This window comes from Nuphar pumila, chromosome 5 (assembly GCF_984573655.1).
Source record: "Nuphar pumila chromosome 5, dmNupPumi1.hap1.1, whole genome shotgun sequence".
NCBI classification, from domain to species: Eukaryota; Viridiplantae; Streptophyta; class Magnoliopsida; order Nymphaeales; family Nymphaeaceae; genus Nuphar; species Nuphar pumila.
In genome coordinates this window covers 7,165,328-7,181,826 of record NC_143253.1, presented here as the reverse complement: position 1 = coordinate 7,181,826, position 16,499 = coordinate 7,165,328, and the positions used below count along the sequence as shown (strand labels likewise).

At 37.3% G+C, this 16,499-nt stretch overlaps 1 protein-coding gene across 1 annotated transcript; it reads right to left on the bottom strand.

Annotated features, from left to right (window-relative positions):
* Positions 1-8,749: 8,749 nt before the first annotated feature.
* LOC149836634 (uncharacterized) lies at positions 8,750-15,529 on the bottom strand. Its single transcript, XM_090007058.1, has 2 exons — positions 15,380-15,529; positions 8,750-11,338 (listed from the first exon to the last, which is right to left on the bottom strand). The coding sequence occupies exon 2, from the start codon at positions 11,024-11,026 to the stop codon at positions 9,131-9,133; it is 1,896 nt and encodes a 631-aa protein (XP_089863184.1). The 5' UTR covers positions 11,027-11,338; positions 15,380-15,529; the 3' UTR covers positions 8,750-9,130.
* Positions 15,530-16,499: the final 970 nt, after the last annotated feature.

Below are 16,499 nucleotides of genomic sequence, written 5' to 3'. Positions count from 1 at the left end.
AATTCATGTATTATGGCACGTAACAACAACAATTAATCATTGTGATGGATGCTCATAAATCATGTCATAACATATGTTGCATATCATACTCATGTAAGCCTATAAATAAATTATGCATTCACTGCAAATATCATTTAGCATAAGAATAAGTATAACATTGCATACAATAAACATCATTTAAAATACACAGTGGTCTCTAACCATTAGTATGTCCATCTGGTTCAGTTCTAAAACCAATACTTGTCCAACTGGTACTCTTTCAAAACCCGAACACATATACCACAAGAGTTCCAACTCAAAATTATAGAGATAGATTTTTAACAGTCAGTATAAATTCTGTCACGGTCAAACTGCAATAAGAAAATATATATATTTTTTACAATAGACATATATGTTAGTTAAACATAGCCACAAACCTTGCCTTAATCAGAGTTTGGAGTAGAGATAAATAATTAATTTATCGAAATTGATTTTATGTTTATCAAACAAACCTTTTCAGTTTAGTCACTCCGAAGAAGCATCAATCCAACAACTTTATAAAAAGAGAAAAATACTGTAAAAATTACTGTAGCTAGATGGACATATCTGAAACCATTTCTCATAGAGATCAGGTCCATACTTCATCCGAGCTGTGAATTTAAATTCACGAACTGCATCTTATTCATGTTCTTGGACAGGTTGTGCTCAAGAAATTTTCAAGTTATAGAGCCAACTTCTGTGATTTTTAACTCGTAGACCATAATGAATCTGTGCAACAAATTTTTATTGAAATTTCATTAATATGTAGTCTAACATACATAAATTTTTAGTTATAATCATAGAACATATTAAGAAAAATAAAATCTATAAAATAATGCAGTTGAATGCAAAATTTCTTTTCGGATGAAATTTTATTTTGACTTTTGAAGGTCGTATGTTCTCATCCGGACCTTGAACGAAGCCAAATTTTTTTATGAAACTTTCTATATGAGACTGAAAAGTCCCTCCAAAATTTGAGAATTTTTTGCAAAACTATTTAGGCATATGATAAAGTTCTTGAAAAGTGTATGTGCTTGTGAACATAGGACAACATGCTATTTTCACTGAAAACCATCATACTTCATATTTTTGCAAAGTAAACCACATAAACATGTTTTTCATGATTCAATTCACCATAATATGATTAATATCAATTTAAACATATATCACCATAATTTTATGCTGCATATGAAGTAATTCAATGCATAAAATCGGATCTGAAATACACAATAAATAGTTTATTTAAAAAATAAGCACTCGTACACTAAAATACGTATTAGAAAGACAAAATTTAATTATGAATAACATATGAATCATGCATACATGTATTAGATTTAGCAAGATTAATAAAACATAGGCTCATAATGAATTAATCAAACACAAAATCATAAATAAAGTCATATAATTTATTTTTCTAAAAAAAAACTATCATAAACTCTAATCGGTACAAACTATATGATTTTATTTATGATATTTAAAATTTAGCCATGCATAAAATCATGAATATAACATAAACATGGTTCAGACCATACAATATATGAATCTTAACTTGAAACATAATATCAAATAACCTTTAAACCTGCTTTTCCAAAAAGAAATCATAAATCCTCAAAAGCAATTTTCAATATTTAGGGTTTTATTTTTTTAGACTTATTTTAATTAAACACCATAAATATCAATTTCAATATGATTTAAACATCAAATACACATTCAACATAATCTAAAAATATTAAACATGATTTCTAGGAATTATGAATAAGATCTAGGTTTTCCTAGAAATCGTTTTTGTTAAAAACACCTTTTGGAGTCTCGTAGACCTCTAAAAATGTTGTCTGAGCTCGTGGTTGTGACTGATATCACCTCTAATACATATTTAAAACTTTATTCTAGCAATTGGATGCACCTTTGGTGCTACATACATATGCATAAGTCAAAGGTTTCTTACTTAAAAAATCGACAAAATAAAAAAATCATCGAAAATAGTTGGATATTGGTGTGTAGCTTCGCCATCAATGGATTTACACCAATCTTTAATAAAGGTCTGGACCTAGGGTTTGAGGAAAAAAAGGTAGAGAGAATGATGGTTGAAATTGAGCGAGGGGTCTCCTCTCTATAAATTTTTTTAAAGTCCTCCTAAAGAGACTTCTACCTTGATGAAAATTCTATTCTTTCTAGAGTCTTATCAACATGAAGACAACTAAATTCAACTTTTAAATAGTCAATTCGACATTTCTCGAAACGTAGATCATTGTGGTGGTTTTAGATGTAATTGAACATACATTAATCATCTAAAAAATTTAGTCGGTGCCAAAAAATATTGATTTTTTACCTCCAATTAGGTATGAACTTCGACCAATGATAAAACACTAATTTGGGTATGTAGATAGTCGATTTTGATACTCTCAAAATGAGAAACACCAAGATCAACTCCAATTTAATTGATGAGCAACTGATCGGCAAAAATTTTTGCCAGAACAGTAATGTCGATGTTCAAAGCATCCCACACTTGGGTATCCACTGAGTCCAAATACCATATTAGACACAATTAAGTTTCAAATGAGTATTTAAATATAAATTAAAATTAAATACTTAATACAACTTCAAGCCACCATTAAGACCAAATTTTTATTTTAATTTATTTAATAATCATAAATTTTTTATAAAAAATTATCAAGTATTACAAACCCAGTTCAGATTCGGATGCAGACTCACAGATATGTTGCACAATGTTCAGATCTTGACCAAGGCATGACATGGTCATCTTGTTAAAAAAAAAACTTCATGCCGGATACATGACATGATTAGTATGAACTTGGATCTAGGGTCAAGTCCAGGTCCAAAAAACTGAACCAAGATTGTCATTTGGTTGGAGCATGGTGTAAAAGAGTTGGACATATTCATTTCATAGGTTCTACCCACTTAAAAGTGAGCTGATCAGGTCTCGCTCTCAAGATCTGACAAAAGTATGCTTGGCTAATTTACTATCTGACTTGGTCATAGCAGACTAAATCTAGAATGGAGTTGATCCAACTGGAAGCAAACATGCATGGGTTGGATCAAGGATTTGGACCATGATGCTCGTAACATATGTTTGATCTGCATCCTATCTGTTGGATCTGGTTTAGATTTATTCACTGGGTCCCGAAAAAACCTTAACCAGTCCAAATATGTGACCACTAATGGCAATTCTGTCTATTGCTGAGTGGGAGGTAGGTAGCATGAAATGCAGGCCCTCTACTGGGAGTGACATTTTCTTTTTATTTGGACAAATGAGCTGCTTTTAATTTGGTTTTCTAGAATTCAAATTGGGGAAAGCATGTTTATGAATGATGTCTGTAACTGTTTACAGTTTTAATTTAGTTTTTTTATAATGGCATAAATGTTTAGTTATAGTTTTAGGGTTTTTCATCTTTTTTGTTTTGATTACATTTAAGCACGAATCCATGACCATGACATAAAATGCTTGATTTTAGTAGAATATTAGGGTTTTTTATCAGTTAGTACAAATGCATAATTTATGGTTTTTGTAGGAATTAGGGTTTGGATTTTGTTTTTATAAATTGGTATGAATGTTTAGTTATGGTTTTAAGGTTTTTATGTATTTTTTTTAATTAGCGTTAAGCATGAATCCATGAATAATAAAATGCTTGATTTTGGTTAGAATATTAAGGATTAATCAATTAGCATAAGTGAGAGATCCATGATTTTTTTTCAATTGCTAATTTTTTTATCAAAATGAATCAACTATGATTTTTTTTCAAATATGAAAAATTGACGGTGTCTACTGTAAAAGGTATGCTTTGGAATAACTATTTAATTTTTTTAAAATATATTATTAATATAATTTATTAATAATTATTTTTTACTATACATTTGTGCCCACCCTACTTTAAAATCTTGGCTCCCTGCCCCCTGGTTGTTCCTCACTTGGAGAAAGGTTTGGCTCGAACGGAACAAGCGCCTCTTCGGGGACACAGATTGCTGTATCAGCACCATTTCCATGAAGATCAGATGGGATTTGAGTTGCAGGATGGAGTCTAAGTGGCCAGGATCCAGATTTGTATTGGATTGGGGATTGGGATAGGCCGTCCCATTTGAAGTTTGAAGACCCACTTTATTGTTCAGACCTGAATGGTAGGATATGCTGGTTGTCCTTGTCATGTCTTCATCTTCTAGCTTTATTTTCCTATGGTGGTATTTTGGATGATCACTCAATCACCCGGGTATCTTCCATTGTACATTAATTTCTTCGGATCATTATGGAATATTTTTTATTTCTTTCAAAAGAAAAGTCCCACCACATAGATGTGCTTAGTATGCTTTTTTTTTGCTATGGGTCATACCTTAGATCAAGCTTTTATGACATAAAAATATGATTTTTGGAGTTATGAGGCTTTCAATACTGTGATTAGGTGTGTCAAGGGGTACTGGTACGGTTTACCCGACCCATACCAAACCCTGTAGGGTCCGAGTATGGTGATAAATAAGAAGACCCGATTAAGACCTGGGTCCGGACGCAAAGGTCCAATTAATACATGGAGCCGGGTATAGTTTGTGAAATTTTATACCAGACCAGGGCCAGACCTGAGTTCTAATTAAGACCCACAAATTTTCAATGTAAAAATGATAGAGTTATTATTTTAATGGGTATGGCCTGGGTCTGGTTCATGTAGTTCTTATCAAGTCCAGGTATGGTTTCTCTTATGGTGGGTCCCATTAGACTTGGGTCCGAACCTGATACCATACCGGAAAATTGGGGCCAGGTCTGGTTTCACCTGGGTCCGAGCCAAACCACCTGTTGACACCCCTCTAATTGTGATTGTTAATTTGGAAGCCTTTAAAAGCATTAAACATTGAGTTAATTTGGAAGCCTTTAAAAAAACTACACATTGCAAACATACGATTCAAAACCCATTTTCCTTTACGCAATATTTACATTATTAGTCTAGTTAATTATATTTATTTATAGTCTATACGGCGATAACTTCTCGACATTTTCCTGAGACAAAGTACATTCTTGGCAATATAATAAGATTTTCTAGAGTGTGATTTGTGGCATTGCTTCAACAAACTCGCTAGAACTTGGAAACTGGACCATGAACTATATTGTGATGCAAAGGATGTCACTGCTAAAAGCACCCACCCCCTCCCCTCCCCTACACCAAACCTTCCACACAGTCTGTAAGAGAAGTTGATGATGAGATTAGATTGAATGTCACACAAGCCAAGGTGATCCACTTCCCCAATAGGCATCTGCATATCATGTTCATAAAGCTTCACAAAGTTGAAGTGGATCCGGTCCCACTGTCAGAGAAGGATCCAAACAGGATCTGGGTATGCCAGCCCCAGGCTTTACACTTATAATGCAGGGAAATACGTGGACTGTGGACATAATCCAATCAGGAACAGATCCACCGAATCAAACTTTTAACTGGTCATGTGCTCAGGATTGTCCATTGTGATTGGTCATGTGCTCAAGCTAGGTTCCAGCTCAATCCAATTGCTCAGCTCAGAAAAGTAATAGTAAATTAATGCACTTGGTGGGATAGAAGGACGAGCCCACTTTTGATGTGTGGAAGGAAAAGCTTAGGCACTAGAGTAGGTGATAAAGAACTAGAATGATTTCCCCTAACGAGTCTCTTTATTGTCCTATGAATCTATGATAAAGGGAAAAGGACCAATGTATAAACGTGCTGCCGAGGGCACCGTACTTTCTAGTAGAAACTAAGGGCTACAGAGTAATGGTCGCTGTATTATTTAGGAGTGTGTATCAGGTCAGAGCTTACCCTGATGCCGTTCATCCATGAGATGAAAGGCATCCAAAGTGCCACCAATGAACTCTATATCTCTAAGATTGGTCCCACATGTTTTTTTAGGGCCATTGATGCCTTAGATGATAACGAAATCTAGAGTTTGCAAAATGAACGCTGGAAACATAGGTTCATCTATGGCGTTTTGAATGCTGTTCATCCCATAGATCAACAGCATCAGGGTGAGCTCTGAAGCTAATCCATCAGAGGCCACTAACCACTACACCTTACAAGTGTTACAGACCAATATTGTCAGTATGGGTATCGGCCCTGAATAGTTTGGCCAACGATTCAGATGAATAGGCCGAAACTGATTCTCAAGTGAACCGTTCTGACTCGACTACAAATAATTAAAAAATATTGTGTCAATCATATAGTGATACATGTTAAAACCATTAAAACAATATTAAAAAATTAATTTTAAGCATTTTTTACATTTATTAAAAAATAAATAAATGAACAAAGATTTGCATATATTTTTTATTGATTTAGAGAAGGCATACGATAGAGTACTTAGGGATGTTCTTAAATACACAATAATGAAGAAAGGTGTTTATCTCAAGTACATTAGTATAATTAAAGATATGCACGAAGGAGTAATAACCAATGTCCGCACTTGTGGAGGGGTGACAATCAATTTTTCTATAACGATTGGGTTACATCAAGAATCTGCATTAAGCCCTTTCCTATTTGCTATAGTGATGGATGAGCTTAAGAGATCAATTCAAGAAAATATGTCTTTGCTGATAATATTGTTTTGATTGACGAGTCTAGAGCTGAGGTTAATGCTAAGTTAGAATTATAGAGACAGACATTGGAAGTAAGATGTTTTAAGTTGAGTAAGAGTAAGACAAAATATATGGAATGTCGGTTTAGTAAGCAACGAAGTAATGATGGGAGTGTAGTGAAGCTTGGTGAGCAAGAAATACCGGTGGACGACTGTTTCAAATATTTGGGATCTATCATTCAAAAGTATGAAGAAATTGATGGAGATGTAAATCATAAGATAAAAGTGGGTGGATGAAATGGAAAAGTGCAACTGAAGTGTTGTGCGATCGTAGAATGCCATTGCGGTTAAAGGAAAAGTTTTATAGAACGACAATTAGGCCTGCTGTACTATATGGTACAGAATGTTAGGTTGTCAAGAGACATCATATTCAAAAAATGAGTGTAGCTGAGATGCGTATGCTTAGATGGATGTGTGAAAATACAATAAAAGATATGATTCGAAATGAGGAGATACGTAAGAAGGTAGGCGTTGCATCCATTGAAAATAAGATGAGAGAGAATCGTTTACAGTGGTTTGGACATATTCGGCGAAGGCCTAATGATGCTCCAATTAGATAGATGCAGAAATGAAAAAATATATTAGCTAAAAGAGGTTGGGGTATGCCTAAGAAGACTTGGATGGAAATGATAGGAAATGATATGAATGCTTTGAACCTCACTGAGGACATGGCATTGAATAGAAATGATTGGAGGAGAAGGATTCGTGTGGAAGACCCAGAATAATTTTCTTTTTTGGTTCATATCGCCGACCCCAATTGTTTTTGGATGAAGGCGTAGTTGTTGTTGTTGTATTAAAAAATAGTCTATTCAGGTTAGTATTGTATCGATTTTCTGTCGATTGTTACATAGTAATCCCCATGAGGGCTCTACCTTCCTTGACCCACAGGACACATCCCTTGCCGCAAGGTCTCTGGTTACTCTCCATTGGGAAGGGGGTGGTACCTCAAAGATTTTACCAATCAAAATCCTACGTATCTGCAATGATGATATTTTGGATGGGTGAGGGGTTTTATCAAGCCTAGCCCAGCAAAAAAAAGAGGTGTGGATTGTAATGGTTTTCATGTAAAAAAAGTGTTTTTTTTTAATTTCAATGCTTTAAGAGTCTGTATTTTCTAAATCTTTTTTTAGACTTCTTTAAACACCTGTCTTGCACATCAAAATGTATTGACCTAATGCATTTAACTCACTGAAAAGACCAGAGAGATCACTGCTCAAATCAGCAAACCATTCTATGCAAGCAACAAAAATGAATGGGACTACTGAAGAGTATTGTAGCACCGAGTCCAAAGTTAGGCTCGTATATAAATACTGAACCAAGCTGCGAGATGGACCTGTTTGGACTCAAGCCTGAGCTCAGTTTGCTAAGCTCATATAGAGTTTCCAACAAACAAAGAAGCTATTCGGCTGTTCTAACCATAGTACCAAATGTTGGCCATATTTTGAAAATATTGCAATTTTATCATCATATTTTCAAAATCAGACAATCCCCAAAAAACCATGATAATTTGTCGAGATGAAACTATTGCATTATTATCCATTAAAATTTACATATATATATATATATATATATATATATATATATATATATATATATATATTCTTCATAAAAAAACATTTACATATATATTATTTTTAATATTTTAATTCTATTTTTAAACATTTTCTGACATGTCTTTGAAATTTAAATATACTAATATTTTTTCCAGAAAAAGACAATTTTTAAAAATATTGCCAGATTATACCTTGCCAAGAAAATCCTAAAACCGAGATTTTGTGACTATGGCTCTTAACACCACCACGTCCGGGTTGTTTCAGATGGAAAGAAAAAGAATTCAGTCAGTCAGCAAAAGGACATGTCTCTCCAAATCTAGTATGCCATTGTAACGGTCAGATGCCATCCAACGTACTCCAGGTCAGACCACGTCATTTAAAGCAGCGATTCCCCATTGCCGTCGCCATCACGTGGTTCTGACCTCGCAACAGCGCTAGTGGGCAGCCACCATTGGCCAAATCTTCCTTGATTCATTCTACGGGTTAGACGGCTTTTCACGAGATTCTCAAATAAGAATCATGTTGGATCCAGTGGATCCAACTAGGTCCAGCAACCAGAAAAACTTGACGCAGAAATCAGAGGAAAGAAATAAGGCATGAATATACACTTTTTTTTACAGTCACTAGACAAACCAACAATGTATTTACAGACCTGAATATATAAGTCTAATCCACACACGGACCCATCATCCTCTTCTAGACTCTAACCTAAAACCCCTTTTATTATCTCTAAAGGGGTTCCCAACAAATGCTTCCCAAACAATCAAATGAATGAGAACTAAATTGAGTCATTGACCCCTAATTCAAACATAAGTTTTTTTTTTTTGGGGGGTTTTATCATTTTTGGAAAGAAAGGAAAGCACGACCCCGAACAACACCTGACACACACTGGACACGACCTCTCCTAAGTCCTAAGCATTCAAACAGGACTAAAAAGGACGGAAGACAGATGATGCGACTCGTCATACCCATCGGGGAACAGCATAGGAAGGGCCGGGCTGGGATGATGAGTGGTTGCCCTGATTCAAGGTGCCCATCGCAAGCATTGCCATCAGACTGCCCCCGTGAACCCTTCCTTCAGGCAGTGAAACGGCAACACTGGGCACAGGGAATTGCAGAGACGCCACTGGAAACACAGCAGCGTGGCCAGCATGGTTTCCCCCAACACACCCACTTGCAAGATCGACGTGCACTCCGGGGTTCACGTTCTGTTGAGCAGAAGCCAGAACAGAATGAGTGAGCCTGGAACCACCACCGTGCACACGCTTGTCCTGCAACAACGCAATATGCGCTTGGCACAGATCAGTTCTCCCCCTTGCAAACCTATCACAGGGGGGTTGCTGTTCCCATGCGCACCTTTTGCCCCCACCATGTGCCTTGCAGAAGTCGGTGCTGCCCTGTGCGCTCTTTCCGCATCCCTCAAACTTGCACCTCTTACCACCCCCATGCTTGACGCAGAAGTTGGTCCTCCCCCTGGCGCTCTTGGTGCACTCAGGCACAGCACACCTCTTGCCACCACCATGGGAAACGCAGAACCTCGTCCCGCCGTGCACGCTCTTAGTGCACACGCCGCCGCCCTGGAACAAGCACCGCTTGCCGCCCCCATGGGCCTTGCACAGCGGCGTGCTCCCTTCTGCACCCTTGGTGCACCCAATGAAGCTGCACCTCTTGCCACCTCCGTGAGCCTTGCAGAACTTGGTGCTACCTTGAGCACCCTTGGTGCACTGAGGGAACTGGCACCGCCGGCCGCCTCCATGAGCGATGCACAGCCCAGAGAGGCCTTCTGCACTCTTGGTGCAGTTCTCCCTCTCGCACCTCTTCCCCCCGCCATGCTTGATGCACAGCCCCGACTTCCCTCTGGCTGCCTTGGCGCAGCCTCCTGGGAAGTCACATCTCCTCCCACCCCCATGAGCGATGCAGAACTCAGTACGGCCCTCGGCGCTCTTGATGCAGCCGAGGAATTGGCATCTCCGGCCGCCGCCATGGGTTTTGCAGTATGCAGTACGCCCCTCGGCGCCCTTGTTGCAGCCAACTCTCTTGCACCTTCTGCCACCACCATGGGCAATGCACAATCCGGAAGCACCTCTTGCCCCCTTCTGACATCCTGTAAATTGACAAAATTTTGTACTACCACTACGTGGTTGAGTAGGCCCGGAAGTACAGGCAGCTGAGACTTTTGGCGCTGGAGTTGCAGTTGGTAATGCAGGAACAGCTTCGCTAATATCAGCATTAACCACACTTTGGTTGAGATCAAAGCTTGGGTCCATGGCAGGTCCTACCACAGTAGGAAGCAGAAGACCACCCGACTTCCAGCGAGAAGAAGTCGAACCATCATCAACTAAAACGGCTTCAGTGATGCTCTGGTTATGGACCGAGGTTGGAGAGACGCTGGTGACACCAGATTCAGCAGGTCCGGTTGAAAGACTCAACTGGAGGTGGAAACTTGGATCCGTATCGATCATCTTGTGAATCTTAGGCAAAGGTCCCTTTGGGCTCACAGTGATGTCCTTGCCAAGGGGAAGATGAAAATTCAAGGCTGGATCCATGGAAGACTCATCGTCGGTGGCTTCCTTAGCAGAAGTGAGGGTGCCGGTGTCTGAACTTTCCTTGGTTTCAGAACTGGACGGTGTGCCTAATTCAAGGACCATAGAAGACTCGTTGATAGTGTCATTCCGTTTCCTCTTAACAGCCTTTGCAGAAGATAGAACTCGAGGCACAGGAGCACCAGCACGATCCAGCCCTTTTAGGACAGTGTTTGCAAAATGTTCTGATAAGAATTTGGTCCTCTGGCTCAAACATCCAAAAGCATCTACGGACATGAAGTTCATGGTAAATGCTCGTTTAGACTTTGGATCCATCAAATACTCCTGGATGAAGCTGCACGTTTGATCTAACCCTTACAACTCCAACAGTGAAACAGTCTGCCTGACTTCCGGGATTTTAAGAAGGAATAAACTTAGAACTATGTTACAAGTTAAAGGAAAAGAGGCTAGAGCAAAATAGACTCGATATAGTGCAAACAACCCCCACTGACAAATCCAGATGTGTCCTTGCGATCCATCTTAAAATAGAAGACAGAAAACCTCAAGTGATCTACTTGTGCAGTTGCCTTCAATTCAGAACTTTATATCAGGAGTATTAATACTTCACCAATGCATGCCAGATCGATCCTGTTTAAGGAAAAAAAAGATAAAAGAAACTCCTTGAGAATGCCAAGTACAGGATAAATTAATATATGTAATCACAAACAGGTGGAAAAACCTGAGTCCTAGTGAGACCAAAAAATGTATGGCACAAGGAAAGGCAGTGCCAAGCAATGCTTCTTTCTTTGAAGGTAAAACAATTTCATTAAGAGAAAAACGACCATAACAGGAAAAGTAAGAATAATTACAATGGCAGACCTTAAAATGACAAAGACCAAGACTAACAGTCATAGAAGGGCAGGGAAGTTTTTTAAACATATTGTCAGTCATGTTGCAACCTTGTCCACAATACCATAAACATACAGATTGTGAACTTAAAAAATTTCAGCTTGAAAGCAGAATCTAAACCCAAGTATGAAGTGAGACTGTTAAAAGAAAAGGTTCACTTGAAGAAGAGCTAAAGAAACCAAATTGACATATAGTCAGGAAAATAGCTACATATGGGCAAGAAGATGACAGCAAGTTAGAATTTCAGGTAAACCAATAACGCCCTTCAATTACTCATCACTCAGAAAAGTCATTCACTACAACAGAGGTATCTGCAAGAAAGGAAAAACATATAAAACAAAAGAAATATACAAATATGCCACCATCAATTAAATTAGATACTGGTACTAATAAACAAGTTTGTACATATCAATAATTGACGCATAGGAAACAAACTTAAAACAACATAACATACAAGTAGCAAGTCCATTTAACAGCTTGCGGTTCCAGACAAATCTAAAGTATGGACAAAATCATTAAATGTGAAACAGTAATAGACGGAATAAACACAAGAGCACTAATTTATTAGTTCAAATTATGAATCCATCATGAGGCTTGCATAAGATATATCTTTGGTACTGAGTTTATGCAATTTCTAGGCAAAGTGCAGAAGAAACAGACACGAAGATGCCTAACTTTATAAAAATCTCAAGCCTGACATGGGATAAACAGAGTGCAGATGGCCAAGGACCAAGTTGGCTCACTGAGTCTCTATAATGGAAGAAAATTCTGGGGCACTTGAATACCTCAGATCTCAGATCCAAGGATCTGATCTGGTGTGGATTCCGGTGCTGGATCCCCAATTTTTGCAAATAGGACATTTTCAGATCCTTGAATATGAGATCACAAAAAACCCTTTGATTTTGACACAATCAAATCACACTTAGAAATTTAACATTTACTTGGTGTTGTCCTCATGAACTGTATCTTGCCATGTAAAAATAACAAGCTGAAAGCGACTGAGTGCATGCATTGTACTTCACAAAATTACTTCTCATACACTAAGTGAGTTCTACAGACATAATTCTTATAACCTTCAACTAACAAGGAAAACCTGACATACTGAATACATGATGAATTTAATAGGACACCAATAAAAACCAAGACATTCAATCAGTAGACAAAGCTAATACCATAAATCACAAACAGAAATTTAGACAATTACAAAGAGAATTTATGTGAAATTGATAGTCCCAACTCTCAACATTCTTTCTAACGGTGACTAGATTTCTCACAAGCACAGCTAACAAATGATTATTCTTTCAAAATTTAAAGAACTCTCAGATGGTAATAACATTTGAAAAGCTAAATACGGGGAATATTGGTAATAAGGGTTCTAAGGCTCTTTCTAGATCGGGTGGAACCCTGATTCCATTAAAAAATAGGTCATGGAACTCAAAATCGACTGGATTCCCTATCAAGGAAAGGAAATGGGCCTCTAGAAGGGGCACTGACTTATTTTCTGCCAAAGACAGTTGTAAATGAGTCCATTAGGTGCATTATTTGCTTATGACCAATCCAAACATGCCATAACAGGAACAAAAAGATGAATGTTTTCCAAGAGATAAAATACAGCATGAAAGAAAAACAAAACATGAACTTGAGAAAAAAAAAAGATAAAGGATTTTTTTTACTGTTAAAGGACAAGAATTTGATCAAGAAAAAATTTCAGTATAGATGCAACTGAGTTTAATAAACTAGTATGTACGTAAAATGCAACTAAGAAAAAAAAAATCAACTATGAAGAGAATTAACCAGCTAATACAAAGAGAAGCAGGAAATCATTTCAATTAAGCATATTGGGTATAAAAAGATCCCCAAACTTGAAAACTTTTGGGAGAAAAAGAGACTACACAAAGCAGAACCAACAGCAGCCAAAAGGGGTAAGATGCACCAAACCACAAAGGAAAAGTGTAAAAAGAAAATCAAATTTGGTAAAAAAGGATAATACTTGAACGCCATTTGGAAAAGGCAAGATATGAACTGTTGATAAAGTTCCACGAATAGAAAGACTGAAAAGCAATAACTTTTGGATCGTTTCAATTTTAAAAGATAGATCAGATTTCAGGCACAAAATGAGCAAACAACATGCATAACCCAGGCAACCATCAATTGATCTTAAATGATTCAAATTTAACTAATCTGAATAAACACAAATATTTCTCAAGAACACAAGAACTTTAGTACAGCTTTGAAAAGCAGAAAAATCAGCACACAAAAAACTAGACAATGTTTTAAGTGTTCATTTTGAAACACCAAGAACATTTCGAAGTTAGTTTGATGAAATGAAGATCAAGAACTTAGTAAATGGAAAATAAGCTGCTCAGTTTGAGGAACAGGCAAGAGACCGAAACATCAAGATTCTGAATCTTCAGTAAGCATAAGGAAAAGATTGCATAGCACCAAAGGCCAAAATTGACAATTAGATTCCTGTTTGAGTTTTCCAACAGAGATGTTCAACAACAGCGAAATTGCAGCTAGAATAAGCTAAAACCACAGGTTTTGTTACCCAGAAAGAAAAAGATTGGAAAAATCATCAGAAAGGAAAAAGTTCAGATCTTTAAATACAAAATTTTACTGGAAACAAATTAAACCAAAGGGATTCAAAGCTGAAATGAGCACAATAAATTTCCAGAGAAATAGAAGAATATTAACAGAAAGATTACTAATCTAGACCGATTTAAAGCAACAGAAATTCCAGATCGCTCCAGAAGAGAATGAATATGAAAAAACGTAAATGAGACGTCTCACTGAAACTAACAATTTAAGAGAAAGCAAGGTAAACTAAACAGAGACGATATGAAAAAAGAATTATATTTATCGTAAAAAGGCCTAAAATCCTAATAAACGCGAAAGAGATAAACTCAAACGAGAAACTCCAAATAACCGAGATAAACGGAATACAGAGATATGACATGCAAGGAATACGTTCAATCGAATGGCTTCCGAGTGAAAGCGACATAAAAAAACAACAATTTCTCAGCGCAAAGAATGAAATCTAGCGATCGAAGAAAAAACAAAAACAAAGCGTATCCAAACAGAGAAAGTACACAAAAAGATCTGGATTTTCCATCAACTTGAAAGTATAAGTACCTAAAGCATAAGAGTTCTGGAGAAAGAAGGCGCATTTCAGGAAAGCAGCAGAGAGATTTTAGAAGAACAGAAAAAAATGAAAATAAGAACAACTCATGAGAAAATTTAACCAAGATGTAACTAAAAACAAGAATTTAGTTGATTGTAATTGTAATGAACGATATATCAAGAATTTTCTCGAGAAACGAAGGAGTTGACAAAATCGAGGAGACTTAAGAAAAGAAAACAGGAAAAAAAACAGAAAATCGTCCCAGAAACAGAAAAATCTTTCAAACGAGACGCGCTGTTGAAAAAATCAATGAACTTCAACAGATTTAAGGCCAAGATATGCCTAAAACTCAGTAATTTCCGGAGAAAATGGAGAAACACGCGAACAAGAAGAACGGTAAGAAGAGAACTCACAAAGGAAAAGTGGAAGCAAGCCTTTTAGCCCTGAGAACAAACACACGCGCGAAAGAATCCAAACAAAAAAAAAATCAACAGTTTTTCGAGCCAAAATCAACAGAAAAAGCTTCAACCTTTCTCCCTGTTCCTGTTGAGCGAGGTCGATTCTTCCAATACACAGAAATCGACGAAAGGCGTAGATATTTCACAACGAGAAAGGAGAGAGACAAAACAGAGAAAGAGATAGAGAGCGAGCCAGCATACCTGCGATACTGAAATCCCGAAAATCCAATCGCTCATAGAGGTATAATGTTAAAAGGAAAAGCGGAGGAAAGATGAGAGAGAGAGAGAGAGAGAGAGAGAGAGAGGTTTAATGTTAAAAGGAAAAGCGTAGGAAAGAACGAGATCTCCAGCAAAGACAGAATTACCAATCTGTACTTTTAAACAGTAGTGGGAGGTCCAAGGACGAAAGCATACTCGCGCCTTCCGAATACGCCCTTCTCTTTTCTTCAAATAACTCACATACCCCTCGTCGCCCTTCTCTTTACTTGGATCGAATCTTCGTCATTTGTACCGGTCTAGATCTGTTTTTTTTTTACAACAAAACCCAGCCTTGGTGAGTAAATATCTCACAAAAGATTAAACATTCTATTTTGATGAAATTCTTGAGAAAATATTGGCTTATATAAAGGATCAAGAATATATAAAAATGGGATTGAACTATATGAGAAAAATTATATGAATTATGAAAAACCTTGCCTATTTTACGAATCGGCCCATCCCTTTTCGTTCAGGGGCATGATAGTCAAGAGAGGGAGATCCGGGCCAGTATCCCAAAAGAGCGCAAAGGATGAGGGCATTTTCGTCCTTTAAAAGTCAAAGGCCAATACGAGGCGTTGGTTCTCTGATTCGGGGACAAGACTGTCACTTTGGGAAAAGACAGATTGAGAAGACTGGTGGTGTTGTTGGTCGACGTGGGGTGGGGCCCGCAGGGGTGTGCTTTCCCAAGCGGTGCGCACGTGGCAGCGGTTTTTTCAGCTTAAAGCATATTACCTGTTTACCCTTGATCTAATACGTAAATGACGAAACGAGGAAATATTTTGAGACGAAAATGCCCTGCTCTGCTCTTGGTATAATTCCTTTCTTTGAAGTAATCTTTTTTCCCATATATTGGCTTGCAAGTGCTCTTCACACTTGGCTAGGTGTGCCGACTTAAGGCTTTCGAATTTAATTGACCAGAGTTAGAATTTATTAGAAGATATTATTGACTGATAGCCAAATGTTGGAGAATCATGGCATGTGTGGGGTTCAAACATGGTTGCTAGACCGAAAATCTTTAACCAAATCACACAATCCCAAAGGATAAGCCTTAACTATGATAAGT